The sequence below is a fragment of the Clarias gariepinus genome, chromosome 3 (assembly GCF_024256425.1).
Source record: "Clarias gariepinus isolate MV-2021 ecotype Netherlands chromosome 3, CGAR_prim_01v2, whole genome shotgun sequence".
Taxonomy (NCBI): Eukaryota; Metazoa; Chordata; class Actinopteri; order Siluriformes; family Clariidae; genus Clarias; species Clarias gariepinus.
In genome coordinates, this window is record NC_071102.1 from 11,113,301 (window position 1) to 11,139,997 (window position 26,697).

Sequence of the window (26,697 nt, forward strand, 5' to 3'; positions counted from 1 at the left end):
TTAGGATTGGAAAGTAATGAGAATTATTATTTATGAAAAAAAAGAAAAAAACATCTGATCTTCTGATAGTTACTGCATCGTTATCAAGCAAATATATTCAGAAAAGACATTCAAAAAAAACAAGGCATGCACAAACTTTTAAAATGTCCTTACCTTCATCAATACTGATTCGCTAAGTTTTTCCCGGTTCACAATCTTTATGGCGACTTTCTGGCACGTGACACAGTGAACCCCCAACTTCACCAAGCCTAAGCGGAGATAAAGGAAAAAAAAAAAAAAAAGTTATAAAAGAGTTTCATCAAAGGAATGCTCAGTGGCAATAAAAAGGCGTTCTCAGCACTTTGATCTGAAATGAAAATTGTCTCCGTCATGCGTAAAATGAATACGCCGCCGCGAAAGCATGGTAAATGTCAGAGAACATACATAAACACAAACAAGGAAAGATCAATGAAGGAAATCCCTGAACAGCTTTCTGTCAGAGCAACCGTAAAAAGGAAGCTGCCGCCTCATTCAAAGCCCGACAGCGCAGCAACAATATATCACACGCCGTCTCGAAATGCCACGGCTTTGCATTTTTTTATTACCATCATGCGTTTTTTTTTCCCTTAGCCTCTGCATATCAAACTGTTGATTTCCCTTTAGAGTTACCCAGAGAGCTGAGGGGCTGCACACACCTGACGTGTCCCTGCCTCTCTTTTAAGTCCACGTGTCATTAGAGCCTGAAGGGCAGCGTAAAAACCAATGTCTTCTTTATTCCCAGTCGAAGGTGCGAGGAGATGTATCCAGGGACTGAATGAATATTTCATCTTTGTGCACTTGCCTTTAAAAGACGTGTCTCAAGGCGGAAAGATACACATGGAATAATATAGTATGGCGCAAAGGTTATAGTGCATGATAAAGGGTGGCATTTAATTCAGTACTGTAGATCTGAATTACACAATATAAAATATCTTTATTAATCTGTCAACACAACAGGTTTTTTTATTCTTACTGAAAATAGCATTAAAATGCAACACTTTTATTATTATCTAAGTTAATAAAATGACCCAATTTTAAACAGATACAGATCTTCGCAAATATATTGAGTCATTACTCATTTATTCCTATAAAATTCTGTAATTATGTAGATAAAATAAAAAAAATTGAAACAAATGTTTACTGCGACTTATGTAAGAATCTGAGCAGCGTCGTCTAATTCCAACCACTCAGCATTTAGCATCACCAGCATCTGCATATTTTTATCCCTGGTTCATACCTTAAGTTAAGATGATTTTTATGCTTGAATGATTTATGGGTCGATCGGCTAGTGGTTCCCTGTAAAATGGACCGCACTAGATTCCGAACTGTAGGCCGTGCTCAGTTCAAAGAGAACTGTGTACAGTGGAGGGGACAAGTGAACAATAATTCAGCACTATGCTGGAAGTGGACAAGCAAAATTACCCATCAGTCACTGCACCTCGCTGGAGTGCGAAAAAAAAAAAAAGGGGGAAAAAAAAAAGTCATGGAGCTTGCAGGAGACCTGGAATTCATTCTGTGCGCCATTCATTTTACTCAAGTATGATATGATATGTGATATGATATGATATATAACATGACATGATACATGATATATGATGTGATATGATATATATGACATAATAGTAATATAACAATGATAATTTGTAAGTAATATATCTGTACAGTATATTTAGTTAATAAATCATTAATTAATATTACTATCAATTTGCATAATATTTCATTACATTTAGGCATTTGGCAGACGCTCTTATCCAGAGTGACTTACATTTTTATCTCATTATACATCTGAGCAGTTGAGGGTTAAGGGCCTTGCTCAAGGGCCCAACAGTGGCAACTTGGTGGTTTGAACCTGGGATCTTTCGAGCCATAGTCCAATGCCTTAACCACTGAGCTACCCCTGGCCATTAGGTAATGACTTGTAAATTAATCAAATTGCGTATATTCACAAATTATATACATTCCAATAGTATATCTCTTGTAATATGTTTTAATATACAGTATATTACGTAATAAGGAAGCAGCGTGTTCCAAATGGAGGAATATTGCTTAGGAAAGTTACACAGTAGAACAAAATGCACGATTACATCTCCAGTCTCTTATAAGCTCCTCCCTTTTCTGTCTACCAATACAGTTATAGCAAAAAGTCAACTATACAAAGGGTGTTTAAGTCAAACCGGGATTTTTTTTATTGCCCAGAATACCAGAACACAGTTTTGAGAGTATGAGAGATATAATCCCCATAAAATGCATTTATCCACGGATACCATCAAGGTAGAATTTTTTTTCAGAACATGGAGAAAACTTTGTACTGCCCGCTTCACATCTGAAACGCTGGCCTCCCAGGAACTCCTGGCCCAAACATGTGGAAATGCCTTGAAGTAAAGTCTTAAAGGAAAGAAGCAAAGAACTGTATGGGGGATGTGGCAATAACTCCCAGCCGCAATAACTCCTGTAACGAGCAAGTGGTGTTCGTAAATGATTGTGAGTACAGCTCCTACAGACAAATGTGTCTCTTTCGCAAGTTGGCTCGCGACTTGCAGGAAAGACTGCAGTGGGCTCAGAGCCACCTCAGCCGGGACCGTTATTCATGTCATCCTGCGGTTAAGAGGCTCATGACTGTGCTGTGCTCGAAGTCTTCTGTAAATGTCAATCACTTTTACACCTCCATTCACCAGATATGTCATCACAAGTCCCGGTTTGAATTGAACGTCTCTCGTAGTATACAGTATCTGCCATATTGTTGTGGTTTGCATTTCTCTGTGTGAACACAGTAGAAAGTTATGCATCCTTATAAGCAAGCAGTCTAGAATAGTACACCAGAATGCGATTTGAGACACAGCCATACACACAGACTGATGTCTAAAATCAATTATTAATCATTATGGGCAGAATTAAAAGTTGCTCACATCGATATTCAGTTCTCAGATGTAACTAGATCCTTTCATACAAACAATTGTGTACGAGTTTTCGAGCACAGACCAAAAACCCTGTGAACATACTGCCTAAGGACTGAAGGATCTCAAGGAACTTATTTTCATACAAATGAAATTCTGAACAACACTTACTTAAAGTGAGCTGTAACTGTGAGTGCTTAAGTGCTTCGTCTGTATATCTTTTAATCTCTAGGAGTGTTTTTTTTTTTTTCCGACAGGAGAGCACATTAACCAAAATTAACCTAAACGCGCACATTATTTTAGCAACGTGACAAATTAGTGATTTAAAAGCATGATAAAACAGCTTACACTGCAAACACAAATGATGATGTCTTGACCTGGGTTTAGTCTCTCAGTCTCTCATGGCCTCATTAATTTATGTGCACAACCATGCAAACGGTGGCACACAGTTATACATCCTTAATAAATATTTGATGAAGCGTATTCAGTCTTTCGCTACGATTTTTAACTGTAGGTACAGCTTTTTTCTCCCACCAATGCCCATGGTTGATTTTTTCAATTAGTTCTTTCCTGCTGTTGTGCATAAAGTACTGTTTTATAAGCTGACGAGTGATAGGGGTAAAAGCAATTTTATAAATTACACCAAGTTTCACCTGTACAAAACTTTACAGTTAGAGTAATAAAAAAAAAAAACAAGATAAAATGAAAATGTCTGATGTGTTTCTCTTCTGCAGGGATGCACTGAAAGCCTCCAAGAATTCATTATTCAAACAGTAGGCATGTAGAAGTAAACATGAACATGAAACGTCCATTGTGCCGCAATATGGAAATACACCGAAGGCTGTGCGGAAAAGCACACAACCTCTGTTTGGATGCTAATCTGGGTTTCAGTCAAACATTTCAACATGAATAAATGCATACGTAACGGGCAAATTAATGGCTCAACACATGTTAGTCAGAGAGAGAGAGAGAGTGGGAGTCTAAGGGCATGCACACAAAGAGCAAGCAAAGCCTCCACGTAGCCCAAGAACCGAGACACATATCCACATACTGTATGTTAGCATATGCATGCTAAATTACAGCCCATCATTCAAGCATATTGTATAAAGCAGACACACACAGAAGAAAAGTATAATACATGAACAGCTGAATTTGTTTGACTGGGAAGGTTTGTAGCTATTTGTACCCACAGAAATACTCAAAAAACATATCCTGACCGATCAACTTTGTCCTACGACCAGAGGTGAAAGGTTACTACTGTACAGTAAGTTTGTTAAGTACAATTAAAGCTTGTACCCTATACTTTCTACTTCACTACATTTGTGCATGTATGTCCTGTTGGACTTTTTCTCAAGTGGAAATGTAAATAAATCGTTTACTTGTGCTACATTTTACCTGGTATATCTCTATCTTTCTAAGAATCTCTGTAGTCTTACTAGGGACGCCAATGGTGAGCATTTTATTTATTCCCATTTTTACAACCTTAGGACATTCACACGCTCTTTCACTTTCACACACTGATTTGGAAATAGCACTTAACTTAATCTTAACGTCTTTGGACTGTAGGAGGAAACTCATCAAGCACGGGAAGAACTCCAAGCAAACTCCATGCACACAGACCGCCAGGCGGGAATCGAACCCGGACCCTGAAGGTGCTAAGCACTAAGCCTGGTACAGTACTGTATATCTTTACAAATATGTGTACTCACTGAGATCCTTTATCTCCTTTAATTTTACAATGTAATATAAAACTATTACAATATGACAATATAATATGATTATTACAATATTTAATTTATCAGCAGTTTCGCGAGTCATTTGTATAACCCAAGAAAACAGACTGGCTCTACTCTCTGGGTAGAAGATAAATGACTTTTACTCCCCTGTCAATCACAGCGAGACTAATTAATCATGATCATCAGTGAGCTTGTTCATGCAGAAGTGGACAGATACCGCTTTCCTTTAATCGTGTTACAACGTCCTAATAAGTATTGCGTAATTGTTCGGGCTCTATTTTGGGCCTCGGTTGATGGGGTGGAATAAGAAGTTAAATATTAATGGACACTATGCCAACTTACCTATTTAACCATATGTTATTAGTTGCTTGCACATGCACGCTACCTACTGTAACTGTGAAGTGTTATACTAAAGAGTATGAGGAAAGCCAAGGTTCAATATTAACACCAGACTTATTACTACTGACGATCGAGTGCGAATACTGTACATATGGATTTCCTACTAAAGATATTACACTCACAACACAAATCATGTCTTTATCATCTAAGGAGAAGTTCATGCACACTCCGCTAGCGATAATAAGAGAATTTGTACGCTTTGACCTTCTTCAGTCACTGTGCTGCACAGATAAACAGATCAACATCACTGAGTCAAACATTTCTCCCAGCAGGTCAACATGCAGTGTACTTGTCAATTTTACAGAGAGAAGCAACACTCTTCCATGAGAGATTTGTCCGCTAACACTTTGCTGATAACTCCAAGAGCTGAAATCTCATGGCGGAGGCATGTGTGAACAGAGCTGTCAAATCTCAGGGTAAAACCCAGAACGTACTGTGGAAAAAAAAAAAAAACAAGAGCAGGTCAACTAATCGAAAAATCAAGAAATGAGACACGAAGTGGAGAATTAGGTAAAGCACAGAGAGTAAAAAACAGTATTGATTTGTATTTTGTTCACACTTGGAACAAGGAGTTCCTCGATCAATTAATTCTATTTGGTTCTTCATTCATATTGGCTGGAGCAGCATCAGTACAGTACCGTGGTGAAAATGTTAGAAATTTAGATTATTTACATGACAGCCACTACAATACAACCTTAACTTTATTTTTTTCTTAAATTTTTTTTCTTTATTAAATTTATTACTGCTAAAAAAAATGTTTTCTGGCTGTATTTAACCTGCATTTAGTTTTATAAGGAAATTACCTGCTAAGTTTTACTGAACATCCTGCTGAACCTTTGAGGTCGTACCTGCTTTTTTTAATGCATGCTAAACACAGAAGCTTTCGTTCTTGCTTTCTTCTTTTTTTGTTGTATACATGCTGATTTCTGTTCTGTATGTTCCTGTAAGATTTATTTTTTTTGCTGCAATACTAATGATTGAAAATCAGATATTTTTTGTACTGACTGTACTTAACGAAGTTATTAAATAAACATGTATAATAAAGTTTGTACAAAAAATGTAAAATTAAAATAAATACAGGATGCCTAAGACTTCTGCACTGTCCTATAGTTTTCCAGGCTTCCTGAAGGACTTTTTTGTCTCAGTTTCAAAGAAATGTTTGTTAAGCCACACAGTGACCTATAGTTCCAGTGAGAAACAGGTGTAGATGATGACGGATGATCAGGCCGGTGATTAGTGCACTGGTGATGCTGAATGCTGAGTGGTTGGAACAGACGAGAGGGGGAATGAGGAAGCTGCTGAGGTTGATTCTGTACATATACTGTACTTTACAACCAATTTTTAAATCTTTAGGCAAAGTTGCAGTAAAACATTTTAGTGAATTCTAATCTATTTAATCTACATAATGTATTTTTATTTAATTTAATTTAATTTAAAGAAATGAAGAGTGGTTCAGGGGTTTTGCACAGTACTGTATATGCACATTAAATAATAAAGTTAATCCAATCTAAAGTTGGAGCACAGAGCAAGTTTGGGTGCCAGTACTACCATAACAACAAGAACTGTGCGAGTCAGCTTTTTAATCCGACTCAGTAAAAATCATTCAAGTGTAATTATTATGCAGTACAAATGCCAAGAAGGTATAGCTAATGAAGACTTTGGCATTTAAACTTTGGCACATACAATGTGCTTTCCAAGCTGAACTTGTAAAACCTATACTTAAACTGAACTTTGATTAGGAAACTCCTAAATCTGATTAAGAAATCACACACACACACACACACACACACACACACATAGACATAACATTATGACCCCCGCTTAATATTGAGTAGGTCCTCCTTTTTTTTTTACCAAAACACCTCTGATCCATCGAGGCATCAATTTTTAATACACAGTTAGTTCTCTACATACAAAATATTTGAGTTACGAACTTTTCAAAGATACAAACATGTGCATGTTCAATTGGGGAAGTTAGATCAGATGTCTGGCGTACATTGTCTAAAATGTTTGTTGGACTTACAAACAAATTGAACTTAAGAACGAGCTATAGGAACGGAACTTGTTTGTATGTCGGGGACTTACTATACCTCCTTTGGTTGCATAGAATCCCACTGCTGAGTGTATATAAAGTATACTGCTTTTCTTGATCGTCTCTTATTTCCATCTGCTGATGTGAAATCTCTTAACCTGTGCATAAAAGCTTCTGCAGACAATAGTAGTCGTACGGTAGCTGTGCCAAAGACTCTGCAGTCCCATGCTGATCTATATCTGATTAATGCACACAGCGCAAGGATAAAGGCTTTATAATTAAACAGATCCCGAAGCGAACATAGCCCCGGCGAGTCCAAATGAAAAGCTATTGAAATAAAAACTATTTTACTTACAGGCTGCATGTGTTAATGCATTGGGAACCATGTGTGATTTTCCTCTTCGCTACGGTTTACTGACAGCTTTTTTTTTTTACACTGAAAATAAGTATTTCACAACTTCACAACACCATATGTGCATCTGAAACGTCCCGATTTCTACAAAGCCTTGTTTTGTATAATTGTTTAGATTTCGACTTCGGTCTCTCTCTGTATAGACTCTTTCTGTATAGAATGTGAAATTTCTAACACTGATATGCCATTAGAAAAGAATGTACCTCTCACGTCCTACAAGCCAGTTTACTTGACACTTGTACTTGGGGTGATAATACATTGCATGCCTGTACAAGACTCATACTCTTGAGGCTTCTGGCCTGCTGGAAGGACGCTCACACATAGACCCAGCACATAGGCCACAATCCATTCTTGGCACAGTTTGCTGATGCCTAGGTTTCATAAAAAAAAAAAAAAAAAAACATACTGCCATTGCAAAGTGTGGCAAAAATTTGACCAATTTATTATGCGCAAGTGGTGGTGTACTGTTTTTAACCGGTAATATAAAGAGTATTTAATTTTTGGCACATAGTCTCCTACGGTGCATGTTTTTGGTCATGCAAAATTAAGTCTTATATTTGCAGAAGTATAAACAAACAGTCAATTCCTGGTTTGTCGAGTAAATTAAAGTTCAGATGCAAAAAATCAGCGACTTTCTAACCTTCAACCATTGTCTTATCTGCTTCCAAAAACTCACAGGTCAAGCTAAAACAATGTGACAAATGTGCGCTAGATTACGAGCAGTTAATTAGCCGGTGGTTAACCGCTCATTAATATTCATACGTCCTTTTCAGGGTAATGCGTGTAAAGTGTAAAGACGCCCCCGAGTCATTTACATTAAAAACCTATTCAATTATTTATTACACTTTTGTGCTTATATCCGTACTTCCTTTACTCCGTTCACTCCATTCATCTATGACATCACACATGGGACACCGTCCCAAACTACTCACATGACTCCAGAAGAACGAATCTGTAGAAAAGGAATCTGATGAGCGCTTTGCTTTTTCACAAGTGGCAGCATGATGATATCCCACGGTCAGAAACATGAACACACACACATATAAACACACACACAACTACAGCTGATACAGCCAGCAGCAACGAAACCCAACATATCATGTCCTTTGTATTTTTTTTTTTCCCTGTCTGCATTTTGGCAGCGAAAATCTTTTAATTAGGTCTTTTTATAGCTTCTGCCTGGAGGAAGAAGTATCTGGAGATCTCCTCAGCCCACACACACACTCATATACACACAAGCATCATGATATCAGGGCTAGCCATGTGTGTTCTGCAGGACTTTAGGAGGCTATTTTTTACCACACTAACATGCCAAGCATCTGTACAGACCTACATCTCTGTGTATTTGCTTTGCATTTTAAACTGTGTCTTGGGAACACACTGCACGCTCAGATCTTAATCATTCCAATCACTCTGACCTACATGGAGCCGGACGTTTTTTTTTTTTTTTTAAACTTAAGGGAGATCTCCTTCAGCAAGAACTTGGTGACGTCCAATTGTAATCGTACCAGAGAGCATGCTTTTTAGCTTTATAAACGCCATGTGTTCAGAATAACTTGAATAAGTCCAATTTACATTTTTCATTTAGCGCAAAATGAGACAGATTTACAAAGGGAAAGTATAAAAGAGCATCCTTATGAAACAAAATAGGTTTGTATTCTAATGTCAAACATCATGTAATATTAAAAAGCTATTACAATGTTAGCTGTTTAGTAAGTTTCGTTCGTCATAACGAGCCTGAGTAGAGTTTGCAGGTGACTATGATGTTATGAGAAAAACCATTTGGAAGCTCAACAATGTGCCATCTGGGCCTGTCAGTGCCATGATTGATGATCACCTAATGTAAAAATGAATCGCACACTTAACAAATGAAAAGAGGCTTGGCTTTGGTGCTCGCGAAAAAATCTGCAATAACTTCGACAACAACGTAAAAAGGCGAAGAAAAAAATAAGCCAGGATGTCATCACAAAAATGTTTCTTTTCCTCCCAGTTCGAGGTGCTTTCGCTTTCTCTCCCCACCTAAAGCGCTGTGTTAATGCAGCAGCCGATTGGAGATACAATCTGAAATACCATCTGGTTATTGCAAATGAATAGACATAATGGGACTCGCCTAAGGGGTGGCAATGGCTTCCCGCTTACCGCCCGTTCCCCCGCCCTTCAATACGAACTCCCATGGAGCTCTGAGAGAGAGGGGGAACTTATCACGGCTGTAGAACTGTTCCACTTTGAAGGTGGGGAAATTGAACTGAAGACATAACACTTCATCCACATCATCATCATCATCATCATCATCCTAAACTATGGTTCAAATACTATTAAGTGCTAATTGTAACAAAATCAATTCGGTGAATATCACTAATTCTTTTGGGTAAAACCTAATCTCCCGCTGCAATCATTTAATACTCAGCCAAGCTTATTTCTTGCTCCCTAAAGGCTTGGAGAATCAATGAACTGGTGATTCCCACTACAATTCCGATTGCATTGTGAGCGTTCCTCAGATCGCATAGTCCGCCGTTCAAATGCAGCAGGCTTCGTCAGTTTTGTAGCCTCTAGGTGCAGCTTCCCATAAGCCAAATAGCCACGGACCAGACAGTTTTCCAGATGCTACCAGCACCAATTAAAAAAATGAGGATATGGGCCAGCAGCGTTAAATTTGTGTTTATTGTCCCTAACGAACGTCAAGGGGAGCCAAATAGATCCGGCAGGGCTACGCTGTTATCTGCGCCTTATATTAGAATGCGCAATTCACCATGATGTCAGCATTTGGCGCTGTTCACTCTTCAAGTCGTAAAAACAGACCTAATAGCCAAAGCAATTGGAATAAAAAAGACAATTAGGAATTTTTATATAATGATTTCACCATAAAGTGGTACTTCAATAATCAGACTTGGCCCGGATAGTCACGTCCACATTCAGGATCAATTCCAGAATCGCTGGGGGAGGAATCATCACAGATTTATCCAATATTCTGTTTAACAGTTATTCACCACTCAGTATTCATTTATGTTGAGTTCCCTTGAAGCGAAACCCAGGTCTCATGAGGATGAATGGTCGGTACACTGGATCGCACCTGGCTCAAAAAATCTTGCATAATTAACCACTTATGACCTGAATGTCTTCATACAGTATGTGGGCATTAAATTTTGTTCTAATTACATTGTCTATATATTCTTGTGTGATCCTCATATCAGGACCGTTATAATTTTTTTGCCAAACTTATTTTATACTTATCTTAAACTTTTAAAACATTAAGTGCCTTTACTGTACACGGACCCGAATAATCCATGAATGGTCAGATTAATATTCGACCAATAATAGTTCATGCAAATAATGTATTATGTACTGTAAACCCTACAGTCAGAATTGTCTGACCCGGGAATTAATTTTTAATGAATATGAGAAGGGATCGTGTAAACCTCTGATAAGCCATTCGAGAGGTAAATATTAGCCGTGTAAACACTTGATCTGATCGCTTTTGTCTTGTCAGAATAAATATATTCTTCCTGTGCATGCAAGAGGGTAACATTAGGTGACACGAAGAGTTCCCTGAAGGTAAGTTTTGCATCAGTTCCTGATCGGTAAACTTCATGAAAACCTCTCCTCCCCAACAGTGGTTACTTTTATCCAACTGGGTCTCTGGCTGAGGAAGAGACACTGACTGGCTTCCCATACAGTCATACGGTACTGTGTAAAAGTCTTAAGGCACCCTTCATTTCTTCACATCAAATTAAATGAATTGATGAAGATTCATTTAAAGAAATGGAAACAAATAGTTTACTGTGCCAGGCTGCAAAATGCCTAAAGATACAATTTAAAAATTGGTTGCTTATGTAACAACCTCAGCAGCAACCTCATTTCCCCTCTCATCTGTTTTAACCATTTAACATTTAGCATCACCAGTACCATATACAGTACTAATCACTGGCCTGATCATGTGTCATCATCCGCACCTGTTTCTCACTGGTTCATGCCTTCAGTTAGATGTTTCTAATGCTTATGCTCTTCGGGAGCAAAATATAAAGAAATGAGGCCTCAGCCAAGACTTTTGCACAGTACTATAGGTAACAGAGCATCTGACCAGTCACAGAGGAGATTCTAACCAATCATAACGCAGAAGGCAGGATCCATCAGAAATGATGTGAGGCCCGACCAAACCACAAAGTTACTCCACAAAATAACAGATTTGAGTAGAACAATAAAAAACCTCAAGTGTAAAACCATTCTGATCTATGTGGACAACTCTTATAATACACCATCCAATAGTGCGCACAACCTAGGGGTAGCTCTGGACATCCATCAATCCCACTGCTAACCTGATTCAGTTACCTACTGTAGGTTGTTTCTCATCAACATCTGGAAGATCCAGGCATTTCTATGCATAAAGGGAACTTTAATGCTAATTCAAGCCCTTGTCATCACCATACATACTCAGAAAATAAGTCTGTTAAATTTGTTAATCTAATAGTAAATACATTTTATAGGCATTAACAAAACCACACCACTTTCCACCATTATTCTTGTTTGCTCAACTAACACATTATACTTAAATGGAAATTCTAATTGAAATATGTTAATATAAGAATATCTTATTTTTTCACTGTTGTCTGCACTTGCATATCATTCATCCTTTATTATGTACAGTAAGAAAGCAACTGCAAGATTTGTTTTCAATCCCACCAAGACCTCCACTGCTGGCTTCCTGAAGCTGCCCAGATACCAATCAAAACACTGATGCTTACCAGCAAAGCCTACCTACTGTACTTTTAGGCATTGATCACTCCCGACACTGCACCCTCACCACAAGAACAGACTGACTGGACCCACCGTTTCTCAAGGTACAAGAAATACATGGTAGGAATACTGTATGCTTAGGCAGTGGCTTTTTATTTTATGAACAAAGAGTTTCATTAGAATAAGCCACTGCTGTGAGTAATAAAGCCGAGCCGGTAACAGTAAGGACATGGATAAGAATTGCGTTGATTCTTAAGGACCTAACCAGTAGTGACTGTAATGTATGCCCTTTGTATTTCATTTCTTTTTTTTTTCCATTTGACGTGATGTCTTTTTTTTTTTTTTTTTTATTACCGCTGCTAATGTACGCTGCACTCAGCTTTTGGGTCATCTTATATAGCAAGATAAAAAATATTAATCGCAAAAAAAAGTCTCTTCTCTGTCCTGTGGAATGAACATCTCCTGGCTGAGTCTTTAAGGAAAGATTTAAGACATTCCTCTTTACCTAGCATTTGGAATTATCGCTAGTATTAACCATTCTATTTAAATATGGACTTTTTTTCTTTTTCATGCTGTTCCGCTTTCCGCTAACAGGGTTTTAGGTTGCTATTATTCTTAGTCCCTGACCCAGTGAAGCAGCTTGGGGATACGTACGGTAAACCTTTTAACATTTAACAAAAGGGTCGTCCAGCCTTCGTGCATGAAACAATCTATCTTTTTTACCTTCTACAGTTTTTTGCACATCCACATCTCAAACTGGCAGGACTTGCACTCATAAATAAAAAAACCTATGTTTTCCCAGTGTAATGTATGGAGAGTAGATTCCTGACTTATTGGCAATTCTGACTGACTCAAATCCCAGGGTATCAATCTAAGCCTTCCTCTTAGCCTAGAATAGCAGCTATCAAGACAGCCCTGAGCAGGGTCCGAGCATCCTCTGAATCTATGAAATGTAGTGGCGCAGGGGGTGGAGTGTAAGGAGGTGACATTCATTATGCTGGCTACAATTGTAGAGTCCACTGACATCTCTTTCGCGCAGCGGCTAACGCCATTGCCAAGGCCGCTCAGGCTAAATCAATGTGTCAGCAGTGGCTAGCTCATTATCCTGCTGCCTACTGTGTATTACCAGCTCATTGCACTGATTTTTATTATCCAGACTTGCCCCTCAACACATCACCTGCACTCGTATGTGGTCTTTTTATTCTGTCTCTCGCTACACTTTTTTTCTTGCTCGAATTGAATAGGAACAAAGACATCTCCGTAGACGCGCTGGTCTAGTCGACGAGGACGAGTGAGACGCTATAAGAAGAGCGGTAAATAAATGTAAAGCTGCTGGGAAGAGTATGAAATTCGAGGATTTCTCAAGGGTCCCGTCCTGCCTGCTGACCAATGTGCTGACATAAAAAAATACAGTAAGTGTTATTTTTAGCTCTGGATGTTCCTGTTGCCTGGGGGGAAAAAATGGAACTGTTAGGCCAGATAAAGTATGTCTACAGTAAACTCTCAGAGGATTCTCAGTATTTGTTAAACCGCATCTCTGAAACGTTTGCACTTCATTTATATTTAGAAAGCCGTTTAGAAGTGCTAATGCATTCCTTCCCATGCAGGTTACATGTACACATCGCGCGACAAGGCCAACGCCAGCCATTTGCGTCAGGTAATAAAGTAATGTGATTGAGGACAAACGGAATTACATTACAGACAGTCACTTACAACGGTTGAAGAGCTATCGACCCGTTCCCGGTTAGCATCGTCAGATTTACCGTGGTGACACCTCACTGTCACTCCCCTGCCCCCAAGGCTCAACCAATCAACTTACCCTGCCACTGTGCCTCCAGCCAATGAGCTATTGATTAACTGACTTTGTTACTCCTCAAATGAGATTTAGTATGAGGGGATCAAAATCACTCTGGAGACCAGTGACAGGCTGAGCTTAAATAACCATGATTTATTATTTCACATACAATTTAGTCAGCGCCTGTATCATGCAAACAGACTCCAAGAAAAGACATGGCAGGGAAAAGTGTGTGAGCATTGGTCTATCATATTTGCATTCAATTCCACAATCTTGAACGTTAATATGGAGATGGACACCACACTGTTGGAACCATCAAACTCTCCATCAGAAGGCTTTCTACACAGTTTATAAGTGTGTGTCTTCTTCTAATAGAGCAATTGTGAAATCAGGAACAGTACTGACGTTGGAAGATAAGGCTTGGCTTGCAACTGATGTTCCCATTCATTTAAGGTCAGGACTGCCACTGGAGCTCCTTCAGGTCTTCGTGAACCATGTGCTGGAAGATGATTCTTGTGTTAAGTCTTCATGCTTCTGAAGCATCTACGACAAGCCAACGTTTGAAAAACAGCCTCAGATCATTGACCTTCCACCTCAAATTTGACTCTTAGCACTATGCATCCTCGTCTGTAGGGTTTCCTGGCATCCGCCAAACCCGGACTCATCCATCAGACTGCGAGATACTGAAGCACGATTCATCACTCCAGAGGACACATTTCCACTGCTCCAGAGTTCTCACACTTTATGCACTTAGTGATCTTAGGCTTGAGCGCTCGGCGATGGAAACTCATGAATCTCCGAGTGCCCAGTCACACTTCCTGAGACGTAGTGAGTTCGGAGTGAATGATACAACAGAGCGTAGGCAATTTTTACAGCAGGCCAGCTCTGTGAGTTTGTGTGTTCTACTGCTTCATGGATGAGCTGCTGTTGCTTCTAGACACACTTCACTGCTAATGATAGCTTGAGAGTTAACGTCCATCCATCGTCTCTACCGTTTCTATCCTGTCCGGTCTCAGGAGTGTTAACCCATTGTGCCAACACACCGAGTAACGCAATGTGGAAAAGTTTGAAATTCCAGTCGCCCTACAATGCATGTTTTCGGACCATGGGAGGAAGCCGGAGTACCCTGAGAAAACCAAATCTATATAATCCCCTGCTACACTAATGCACTTATCCCAGTTTGTAGTAGTGCTTGGATACCATGAAGGTAAAACATTTTCTCAGTACACAGGAGCCATGACCCGGAGGCTGCCGGCTTTACATCTAAAACGCTGGCCTCCCAGGAGTTCCTTTAATGACCTAAACATGTGGAAATAGCTTGGGGCGAGGTCAGGACTGTACAGGGGACGTGGCTATAACTCCCAGCCGAGTTCTTGTAATGTGCAAGTGGTGCTGGTAACGATTGTGTTTGGTTATCCTTCGATTTTCAAGGATGTGAGGCATTTCACTCGCTGAATGTTCATAAGAACAACTGCGATAGGCTACGAGCAACCTAAGACAGGATCGTAATTCACGGACATATGGCCTTGTTTAAAACGTTTACACAATTCAAATGTTTTATTGCAACTGTGCTTGAAGTCTTCCGTAAAATTTCATCACGAGTCCTGGTTTGACTTGAACACCCATTGTAAAGAAAATAATGCTTTTAAGTGTAATTATAAAAGTAAACTTTACTAAATAAAAGTGTGTTTTACACGTTGCCTCGATATGGACATTTTGTACACTCAAAGTCACCTCCGAACTGTAATGCTCAAAAATGCGTGTTATTGTGTAGCACTTTTAAGAAGTACATTTTAAAATTAACGCTGTATACTGTACATTTTACAACATATTAAAAATAAGTATTTAACTCTCAAATGGTGCTGTAGTGGGAATACTGTGCATTACGCAGTGAGTTACGATGCCATTACGCAATATGAAGATTAAGAAGGTAATCTAACATAAATGCAAGAACAATGAATAATAATAAAACAAATTATGGTAAATTAAAAAAAATATGCTTGTCAGCAGGATATTGTGCCCTTTAGAATCAAGCATAACTATCTATCTATCCTAGGTATGTGATAGTCGCTTAAATGTCCTATGACGTCACCCTGGCGGTCATTGCTGTAAGGGGAAAATACAAAGCTGAGTACCATAACCTATCGCAACCCACAGGCGCACACACACACTTCCACACACAGTAGGCAATTTGGAAATGTTAATCTGCTTACAGTGCATGTCTTTAGACCCATAAAATACCCAGAGGAAACCCATCAAGCACAACCGTACTTCACGCACACAGACCAGAGGCGAGATTCGAACCCTCAACCTTGGAACCACTGTGGCACTTCATGCATAACTGGGACATGAAGTGTACAGTAAATCCTAAATAGTGCAAATAAATTTTAGTTATTTGTTCACCGTAGTAGAAGCCTAAACTACGGTAAACAAATAAATTAACAATTAGATTTAAATACTGTGTTTGTCATCAAGGAACATGATGTTAAAGCATATAATGATGTTTTGTGTCGCGGTGTGAAATCAGAAAATCGTTAATCTCAGACTTGGATTACTAACCGTTTTAATTAATTCAAATGGAAATGTAATTTAAAATTAATTCAGCAGCCCTAGTTCGAACCAAGCCTCCAGCCGTGTAGCTGTGCAGCTGCGTATAGCCGTGAGCACGGCGTCAAACCAGGAGCAAGGACTTGACTCCTTACTTTCTCCACACTCGTTTATCAATCAGTTCCATTCTCCACCACTCGAGCACTCAATGTGCGGAAGAGATGGAGGAAAGGGAAGAGAGAAAAGCGAGAGAGTGAGCGAGCGAGAGATGCTGCCTCTCCTTCAATCATGAGTATTCATGCGGCGTCACGCGCAGCGGCGCGGCGATGCTTCACGTTCCCTGATAAGGAAATGAGGAGATGCACTGGAGGGCAATTGCCAGCTAGGGTGCACTTCAGTCCAGTGCTTATTCCTCAGAGGCAGCGGAAAAACGCACGGGCGTCTTCAAGAGCTGTTTCTTTCTCTTACTCTCACGCTCTACCTCTTCTCACTCCTTCCGTCACTCTCTGAAATATCCGGGATTGGCGCGGGGGTGGGGTGGGGGGGGGTTGGAACACTACAGAGGGCACAGGGTGAGCAAGTTAATACCGCTGTGTTCTGGGGGTTCCTCTGGGTCTCAGTGACATTGTCTTCTCCCCAGGGGAGAGAAATAAAATAAAGAGTCGGTTATAACAGAGGGCATGTAGGGAAACGGAGAAAGAAAGAAGGAAAGAAAGAGAGAGAGAGGTGAACAGATGAGAGCATGCTCAGAGTGGAGCTGTACACAGACTACAGTGTATCGCTTGGAGGAAAGTGGAGTTGTCAGAGTATATTAAAGGCGTGTTTGCGGAGATTAACGCTGCAGTGTTTTAACACAGGTTCAAAAGCTAGGGGAGAATCCAGGCACAGCACTGCTCAACATTATTTTTAAGAAATAGAGGACAGAATCTCATAATTTTCCAATATAAATCCAAATTTATATCTTTGAAACAGCTATACAGGCACAGCGGTGCTGCTGTATTTGGGCGCTTGACTTTTTTTGCCCAATTTATAACCCAAAGTTCTTCCCGTGGCGCATAACACATACACAGTCAGGGTTTTTTCCCTGCTGTGTCTTATACAGACACGCGCACACACATTACTACTGTCAGTGCTGTGCTTAAAGGTGCTGATTCCTATTAGCCAGATCAAACAAACATCTGCATGAATAAAGTATCAGCTATTTCAAAATGCTGGTCTAGTACTTTTAATACTGCTACACCGTGCAACACTAATTAAAACATATATGGCTGAATATGACTTCCACTAATTATAACAACAATGCTTTTTTTTTCTTTTTTTCAACTTTATGTGCACAACCCATTTTCTATTGTGCTTATGAGGTATATTGATTCCTTTTAGAAATCTAGGTTAACATCTTTCGGTGATGGTATTCCCTGCCAGGCTTTAACCACGATACAACAATACAGCAGGTGCAATGTGTAACAAAGGAGAACGTCTTTACTCGTGGAGGTAATGCAACTTACTGTACCGGATGCCAACCGCAATAAAACAACAAAAACAAGAAGAAGAAGTAGTAAAGCTCACCTTTAGTTGAGAAAACCACAAGATCAGGCAAGTGCAGGAATGACAGACATGATGGAAAGAAAAAGAAAGAATCATTAATAATCAATAAAGTGATTATATATACTGTATACCTACCGTATGCAAATAAACAGTACCATGCAAAAGCCTTGAGCTCCACAACGCCCCCCCCACCCCTTATTTTTTTACAATTTGGTTCCAAAGAGCCAGACGTTCTTAAGGAATAGTTTTAGTACTGTGCCTAAGTCTTAGGCACCATATTATATGCTGTACCAATTTTGTTATATATGTTTATCATGTCTGCATAATCATTCAGTGTTTCCATATATAACATTATAGGAAAATATATCCATGTCTGTAAAGAAAAAAATATATAGTACAAGACAGACCAGTTCTTAAATGAAAACAAAAAACCGAATGTCACTCCTGGGATTTGCATAAAAATAGAAAGGAGTGACAAGTGACAAGAAGAACTTATATTCTCCAGCATGCTCAGTAAAACCTAACAGCTGTTTTACTTACAGTTCTGTGCAAAAGTATTGGGCACATACAAATATGTGCATAAGAAAAAGAAACTTTTAGCTCGTTATAAAGAGTGATAAAATAAACAGTCAATTTTTGACATTGCTTAAAATCAGGAGTTTTAGACACAGATTTGTGCAGTTTTATAAGAAAACAGCTGTTTACTGAGTTTGCTGGAGAATATGAGATCTTCTGGTAACTTTGTCACATTCAGACATGATAAATATATACAGTATAACAAAATTGGTACATCATAATATATGGTGTCTAAGACTTTTGCACAGTACTGTATATATATATATATATATATATATATATATATATATATACCATAAACCATATACTGTATATATAAATCTATGATAATTATCTCAGAAGTTGAAACAGTGGATATATTCTAATGCCTTTAGTTTTTATAACCTTATATAAACATTTCTAACATTTCAATGCATTTCGTTTCTTATCACACTTTATTAAGTGAGAATATAGCAAACCAGGATGCATTATTGATACAGCTGATGCCCAAGGCGTTATTATTGTACTATTGTATCCAACCAATTTCCTTTAACAGCATGTTTTATTCCTCTTACACCGCATCAGTTTGGCCACTATTACAGTTCCCTTATTTTTTAATGAATGATGTCATACTGTACTTTTTTTTTTTTTTTCCCCGATTTTTCTCCCCAATCTAGTTGTGGCCAATTCCTTCCCGTCACTAGGAGGCTCTCACATTAAGGCTACTACCACCACTCAGTCGGAAGGACGAAAGCTATCCCGTGTTTCCTCCGAACCACGTGACGCGAGCCGACCGCATCTTTTCGAACTGCTCACTCGCGCACCGTTAGGAGCGGAGTAACACACTCGGAGGAAAGCGCTAGCCGCTCCTTCCGTGTGCGCGAGCTCACAGACGCCCCTGATTGGCTGTAGAGCCGTGACTAATGTGGGAGCGCAAGTACCTCTCATCCCTCCCCCTGAGAGAGCTCGGCCAATCAGCTCTCTCTGTGCCTCCGGCTGTTAGAGGAAAACAGCATCACCCGGGGTTCGAACCAGCGATCTCCGGATGATAGGGCGAGCGCTTTACCACTGCGCCACTCGGAGGCCATACTGTACTTGTTAAGTAGCTATATTTAATATCGTGCAACTTGTGTGAGATAAAGTACACTAGCAAAAAAGGCCTAGCTGGACACATCTCCAAGAAAACTTCATCATACAGTATCACTGATGCATAATGATTATTATTATTATTATTATTTGTTTAAATATCAATGTGCTTTTCGATTGACTTATAATTCGTGTTAGATTATGTAGCTATAGACACAATGAAAAACAGAAACACATTGGAATGAGTAGTATAGTATAAACCTGTGATTTGTCTTGCAGCCAGAACTGAACATAATTAACGTGACTTGTTTGCGCGTTGCTCAAATTAGTCTTCCGTTGATTCAATAAAGTGCAATTAAATGATTTTGTTCATAAATGAACACTGATTGTTAGCACACAGCTCCAGAACAGCATGTTAGGTTCCACCAACCCAATCATAAATCTGCATTATATAATGTCACGATTCACAACGAAGGGAGAGGAAATAAAATAAAAAAAAAACAAGTGACTTCTAGTACTTTGTTAACTCTTTTACTAGTACACAGTATCAAAAAAAAAGCTTTTCAAACATCAACTTTTAAAAGAAGTGACTTGAAAATGACTCGACTCTCCACTGACTTCAAAGAGAGAGAGAGGAGAGTTTTCAACCGAATCGGTCCCTCATAAGAGCTCAGATGACGCTGGCCTGTGAGATGCTGTCTGGCTCTGATCTATCTCCCAACACCAGGCTGGAGGAGACACGCAGCTTTCTCATTCGTTATTAATCAGCTAATTATAAATGGTGCACTCCGCCTATCTGAGAAGAGAAGATGAATGGAGAAGGAAGGGCGAGAAAGCAGGACAAGTCCCCTGAGGGGGGAGAGAGAGGACACAGGGTGAGAGAGAGAGAGAGAGAGACAGAGAAAAAGGAAAGAGAGGGCTGGATGATGTGTAAATAAATAAACATATACACTTCTTTATTTCCAGTTAATTTTCTCATTAGCTGCATGGTGGCGGTAGCATTACAGTTTCAAATGACGAACGTTTCACTGATTCTTTATTATGAATGAAAATCGGTCATTGTAATTATTCACCGGATCAAATAAAAACGGTTGGCAAGGAAACGTTCGAGGGTTAAAGTGTGTATGCTTCTTCAGGTATATATACAGTATGAAGGCTTGCAAACCAGAGTAGCTTCTTTCTGCAAGATTTCATTTGCCCTACAGGCCAAAAAATAAAGCTGTGCTTCAGTAGCACATGAAACAATAATAATAATAATAAATAAATAAACAGTATAGCAAACAAACCTGGATATAGTGCACAAAAACACACTCCTGTACAAGCCCTGACCGGACAGGTTTTATGCGTGACAAGGATATCAAACAATACAAGCTTTTCGATTTTTCTCATTTAACATTTGTTAATCTCAGCATTTTAAAATTGCGATTAATTGTGATTAACCCCATACTATGACTATGATTAACTAGATTAAAATTGTTAATCGATTGCCAGCACTACTCATTACACAAGCATGGGGTTCACCTTAGCCACACTCAGATGTGCCGTGGAGCTACAGATTTCTCCCTTTAATCACAAGACTTTTCTATCACAAACACTCACACCCAGCTCGGCCCTGCAACTCCAACTTAAAAAACTAATTAAGCCACGGGAGGGAACCTTCCACGAGCACATGATTAAAATGACAGAGCGAGCAAGGCATCGGAACAAGCGAAACAGTAGGGGCAGAGGCCGTGCCCTCTCGTGCACCAACTGTCCTTCAAGACTAACAGAAGGGACCGCTGTGCCCGTTTGCTCTGTCTTGGCTTCCCGTCGTCTTATAGTCTCATGGTCTATATGGAAATATAGCGAAGCGTTCTTTTTACCGCACATACAATTAGAGCGAGTGTATAGAGCCGTCGCGTTACGGAATTGGGACACGTCCTTGATTCTCATTCGATGCACGCCTCCAGTTTTACCTGCATCCTTGTCCGTTTTCACCTTGCTCGCTTCTTTCTATTCCTATCACACCACCCATGTAATTAAAATAAAGATTTTTAAGAGCGTCAGCCGTAAGCTTACTATGATTGCTATGAAAATAAAAAGAATCTAAAATATTGGTTATTATCAGTAATGATTGTTAGATGATGCATTCTTTCTCCTAAAAGGTAATGTACATAGATTTCTAAATCAAAATAAACACTAGGGCTAGAGTCAGAAGCATAATATCTCTTGCTCAAGATGGATAAAAACAATGTTTGAAAATCAGCAAATCAAAAATAAACTCAAACTGTAATAAGATGTATAATCGAAGCGTGAGGTGTCCTCGACTCCGTAAGACAATAATGATAACTGACTGAATCAACATATTAAGGCTTTCTAAATATACGAGCTGTATGCCATCAGAAGCCCATAAGCACAACCTAATTGCACTTTTAATTGTTAAACCCTGCATATGCATCCATTACAGTGATGGATCCCTGGGCCACCCACAGCTCCAGCCAGCTCTGGTGTTCTACCGGCAGCCCCAGCATTTGTTTGGCAGACTAGGAGTGCTCAGTATCCTCCACAGACATCCCATCATGCCAGTGATCCCTTTGATGTCGACATCCAGAAGCTATGAATTAGTTAGGGAAAGGCAAAGCAGTTCCCAATCTCCATGCTAATTAAGTCTAAACAGCTGGTCCTCACGCCTCTCCGAATGCAGTAAACACTCGCATAGACCAACAAATTTCTCTTTAACAAAGATCAATGCTTCTCCAGGAGAGCGGAAAGTATGATCGAGGACGGCTGTAAGCGTTCGGTTCTTCCTATGTGCGACTGTTTAAACGTAATCACAAGAATGTCATAATATTACGGCTTTATGTCATGAAATTTGATCACAGTGCTATCAGTCTGGTGGTTTATTTATTTTAGTATCTCTGACAATAGTGTTGATTTCGAGGTAAAGATGACGTGCTCAGTATAAAACATTATTGCTGCAGCTAATTCACAGGGAGGTGGACGGCGAATACTTGACATAATTAAGCGATATTTAGTAGATTTTGGAAAAAAATATTATTATGATTTCATATACGGTATATATCGTTTAGAATTGTAACAAAATCAAAAAAAAAAGATTTTAAAGCGGAATATTTAAGAATCACATACAAATCAAATCATCACCCACTGTAGGTATCGTGATAATATCGTATCGTGTGGTTCCTTATTATTCCTACTGTATCCCTACTATTTAGCTTTATAGTTATAATAGTAGGTGTTTCCTTACAGTTGTTAGCTAATGTTAATTAGAATGTCTAATATGACATAATACTGCGAACCACCGAAACACTGTCCAGTAGAGATGAGAATCACTAAAGACCAGCCGATACGATGTTATCATGATACCACGGTGCAGATTTGATCTGTATCGCGATTCTGTGAGTATCACAAATTTATAAATATCCACATTTTGTATAATTTTTTTTTTTTTTTAGATTTTGTTACAATTCTAAACCAATTTGGGAAATAATTCGCTCCTCGCACACAGGACGCTTTTCTATCTGAGTGAATAGTTTAGAGAAAGCCCCGGTAGGACTGCAGAGGAGCGGCAACATTTCACCACCTTAAATCCAAACATATTTTACAAATTACAAATGAATTTTAAAAAAAAATTTGCAGTCACTGTGGCAATACATGAATTGCCACACTAAAGAATTCCAATACATTACTAAAATGATTTATTTTCCCTAGCTAAGCGATTCTAATCAATCCTAGCTTTCCTTAGATTATTTGGGCCATGATTTATTTATTTTTTTGGTAATTAATTTTTTTAAACCAGTTTTACTATACAAATATTCTTTACACTCTTAACTGTGTTTCCATTGGTTTCTCTATTTTTGGTCGCTGCAACAGAAGATGTCCATGTACAACATAGAGCAATTAAATATCCTGTGAAATGTTCTAAAACGCACTTTATAATCTTTATTTTTAAGAATTAAAACATATAAGTCTTCGGAAAAAAAGTTCACAAGTTCATTATAGAATCAGAAAATGCACCAAGATGTTTCCTGACATGTTTGTGGCCTGATGTCTATGTTTTCTTTCCTCAAATGACCAGAAATCATATGACCATGAAATTTATTCACAGGCTGCTTCAGACTGTCTCCAGATGTCACGCATGGCTACATAGGAGTAGCCCGAAAACTACTCGAATAATTGCTGCTCTTCCGAGGTGCTGTCTGTTAGCGCATTGTTACCTTTTAACATAAATAGCAAGAAGTACTGTTTTTGGTCTAATGCCTAATACTGCACATTATTCTATACTCAGTATATTATGTTGGCTGATTCCACATGTACCATCTTTTATCACCAGAATGTATGAGCATCTGAGACATCAACTACACCATGGGAATCACCAGGGGTCACCCGATACGATATTATCACGATATCCAGCTGCCGATCCGATGTGTATTGTGATTATGTAAGCATATTGATTTCTATAAACATCCCGATATACTAACAGTGTGGCGATGTGCTCTGCAATAGAACCATTTAGGACAAATAAGATGAATTTATTGTAGATGTTTTGCTGTTGGTAGGGGACAGGAATCATTTAACCACCAATTCCACTTACAATGTCCGCTTATGCATGAACGCACGCAGTCACTCTATCATTTTCATGCTTTGTCAAGCCGGAAAATCTCCATTAATTCCACACAGATCTAGAAATTGCACAGAATAGGAGTGATAGGCGTCGCTTTCCATATCATTGGATTCGTTTATATAAGAGGTCTGAGATGTAATTGACTTAACTGTTCATAGCAGGTCCGGCAAAGAGAGGGACGTAATTAAGTAATTAATTACGGCGGGTAATTAAGAGGTTATACAAGCCACCATACACAGACATACTCAAAAGATATGCACAGAAGCGCACACAAACAATTCTCACAAATACTGTACAAATAGCAATCCTGCATTATACAGACTAATCGGGCTACCTACTGTGGCATTTAAAAAATGCTACCCTAGGTCCCTTTAAAGCTCACACATTAACCGCATTAGCAGTTTCTTCAGTAATATTCCCATATTAGAAAATATTTATACACCTTTTACACTGCAATATATCCAATGTCCAATGCAAGCTTTGTTGGTTTTATACTTATTCACTCAAAGCTTAGCACAACATCAGGCGGTTCATTATCATAAATACGGTAGCTTAGACTCTCGCTCTTACAGTCCCATGATACACAGTCAAAACATTCACCATTTTGTCTGGCAGTCATGCCCGCCAAAGTTAATATCATCAAGCCAAATAATGATGAATCGCTGGATAAAATTACCACCTTTTTTTACTCTTTTACTGACAACGTGACAAGAGAGCAGGTAACGGCATGGTGGAAAACTTCACTCATTGGATATCACTGAAGTTTATCCAGCTCCAGATGTTCTTTGTGGTGCTTGCAGGGACAGCGCACTGGCTGATTTTTAGTGCACAAGTTGCATGAACTAGGGATGCACCGAAATGAAATTTCTGGGCCGAAAACGAAACCGAAATTTTTGGATGCACTTGGCCGAAAACCGATACCGAAACCGAAAATGGCTTCATTAAAAAACATGTTTAAAATATTTTCTTTTTGTTTGAATTAAAAAAACTACAAATTAATTAAAATTATTGCAACTTTGCTGTCCTCATCTGAAACTTTGAAGTGCTTCCAAACCACCGACATACTCCGTGTTTGATGCGTAATGACAGCGCGAATGAGACGGGAGGATGGGAGAGGCGTCGCAACAATTTCGGCTTTTATTTTCGGCGCTTTCTTACGTTTCGGCCGAAACCGATAATGCTATTTCGGCCGAAAATTTTCGGCGGCCGAAATTTCGGTGCATCCCTAGCATGAACGGTTTCAACAATTTCAGGGGTTGAACTCAGTGAAGGTCTTTGTGATCTCTTGTCACCTTCGAACAATGTTCCTCTGCTGTTCAAGTGCAAGAGCCACTCAAAACACCTTCGAATGACATTTCTATTTCTATTCAACTTCAATACTACACAAAAATTCCATAAATTCTCTATTTCTATATTGTACAGCTGTTTTTCTTATATTTCTATATTTTTTCTATATTTTCTTATATTGTATATGTTGTACTGTACAGTTATTTTATTCCTTCTTAGTTAAATTTACCTTCTTTTTTTCTTTTTAATATTTATTTCCTATTCATAGTCCTTTATTTTAAGGTCACGGGCGGTCGTCTAAGCATTTCATTGCATATCGCCATGTGTATGACTGTGTATGTGACAAATATACTTTGAATTTGAATTGCAAGCTTAACTTGCCGAATCATGTAAAACGTCTCTGTGGCAGATTTGCCCAGTAACACAGAATGTCACGTTTGCTCTTTGTTTTAACTTGCTGTCCATGTTGAAATCATAGACGTGGTCAGAATAGCACCAGATGCACAGCTCCTGATATACAGGACAATGTCTTTTGGCACACCGACTTACTGTATGAAGGTAGGTGTTCCATGTGACTGTGCGTGTGCATGTGCTGCCACCTGCTGGTGTGTTACAAAACTAGTCTCAAAACTTTCTGATAGCACCTCGAACGTCTTCCAGCATTCTGACATCATATGTCATGCATTCTCATGCACAACAACTGCTTAGCATTGTCAAACCACTGAATCAATCAGTGATCCTTTTGTGTGGCACACTTACTCCAAAATAATTTTTTTTATTGATATAGTTTTTTATTTCAGGGCGTAAAATGTTGAAAACTATTTGCACAGAACAACATCCTGTGTGGTAGGATATGTGTAAAATATTTGCAAATTTTGTTTAAAACTGTAACAAAATCTTAGAACAAAAAATAATTAATAACAAAGTGGGATGTTTATAAAATACAGAATACAAATTGAATCAGCATTTAGGTATTGTGATAACATTGTATCGGGTGGTCTCTTGCTATAATGTAAGTGATAACAGGTCGTAACTTGTT

General features: G+C 38.9%; 1 protein-coding gene across 10 annotated transcripts in view; it reads right to left on the bottom strand.

The window, feature by feature from the left end:
* Positions 1–26,697, bottom strand: part of brsk2b (BR serine/threonine kinase 2b) — a 179,590-nt gene that overhangs the window by 88,298 nt on the left and 64,595 nt on the right. For all 10 annotated transcript variants that reach the window (XM_053492633.1, XM_053492632.1, XM_053492626.1 and 7 more), the window contains exon 2: positions 154–248. In XM_053492633.1, coding sequence (XP_053348608.1) covers positions 154–248 — 95 coding nt within the window. The remainder of the gene's footprint in view (positions 1–153; positions 249–26,697) is intronic.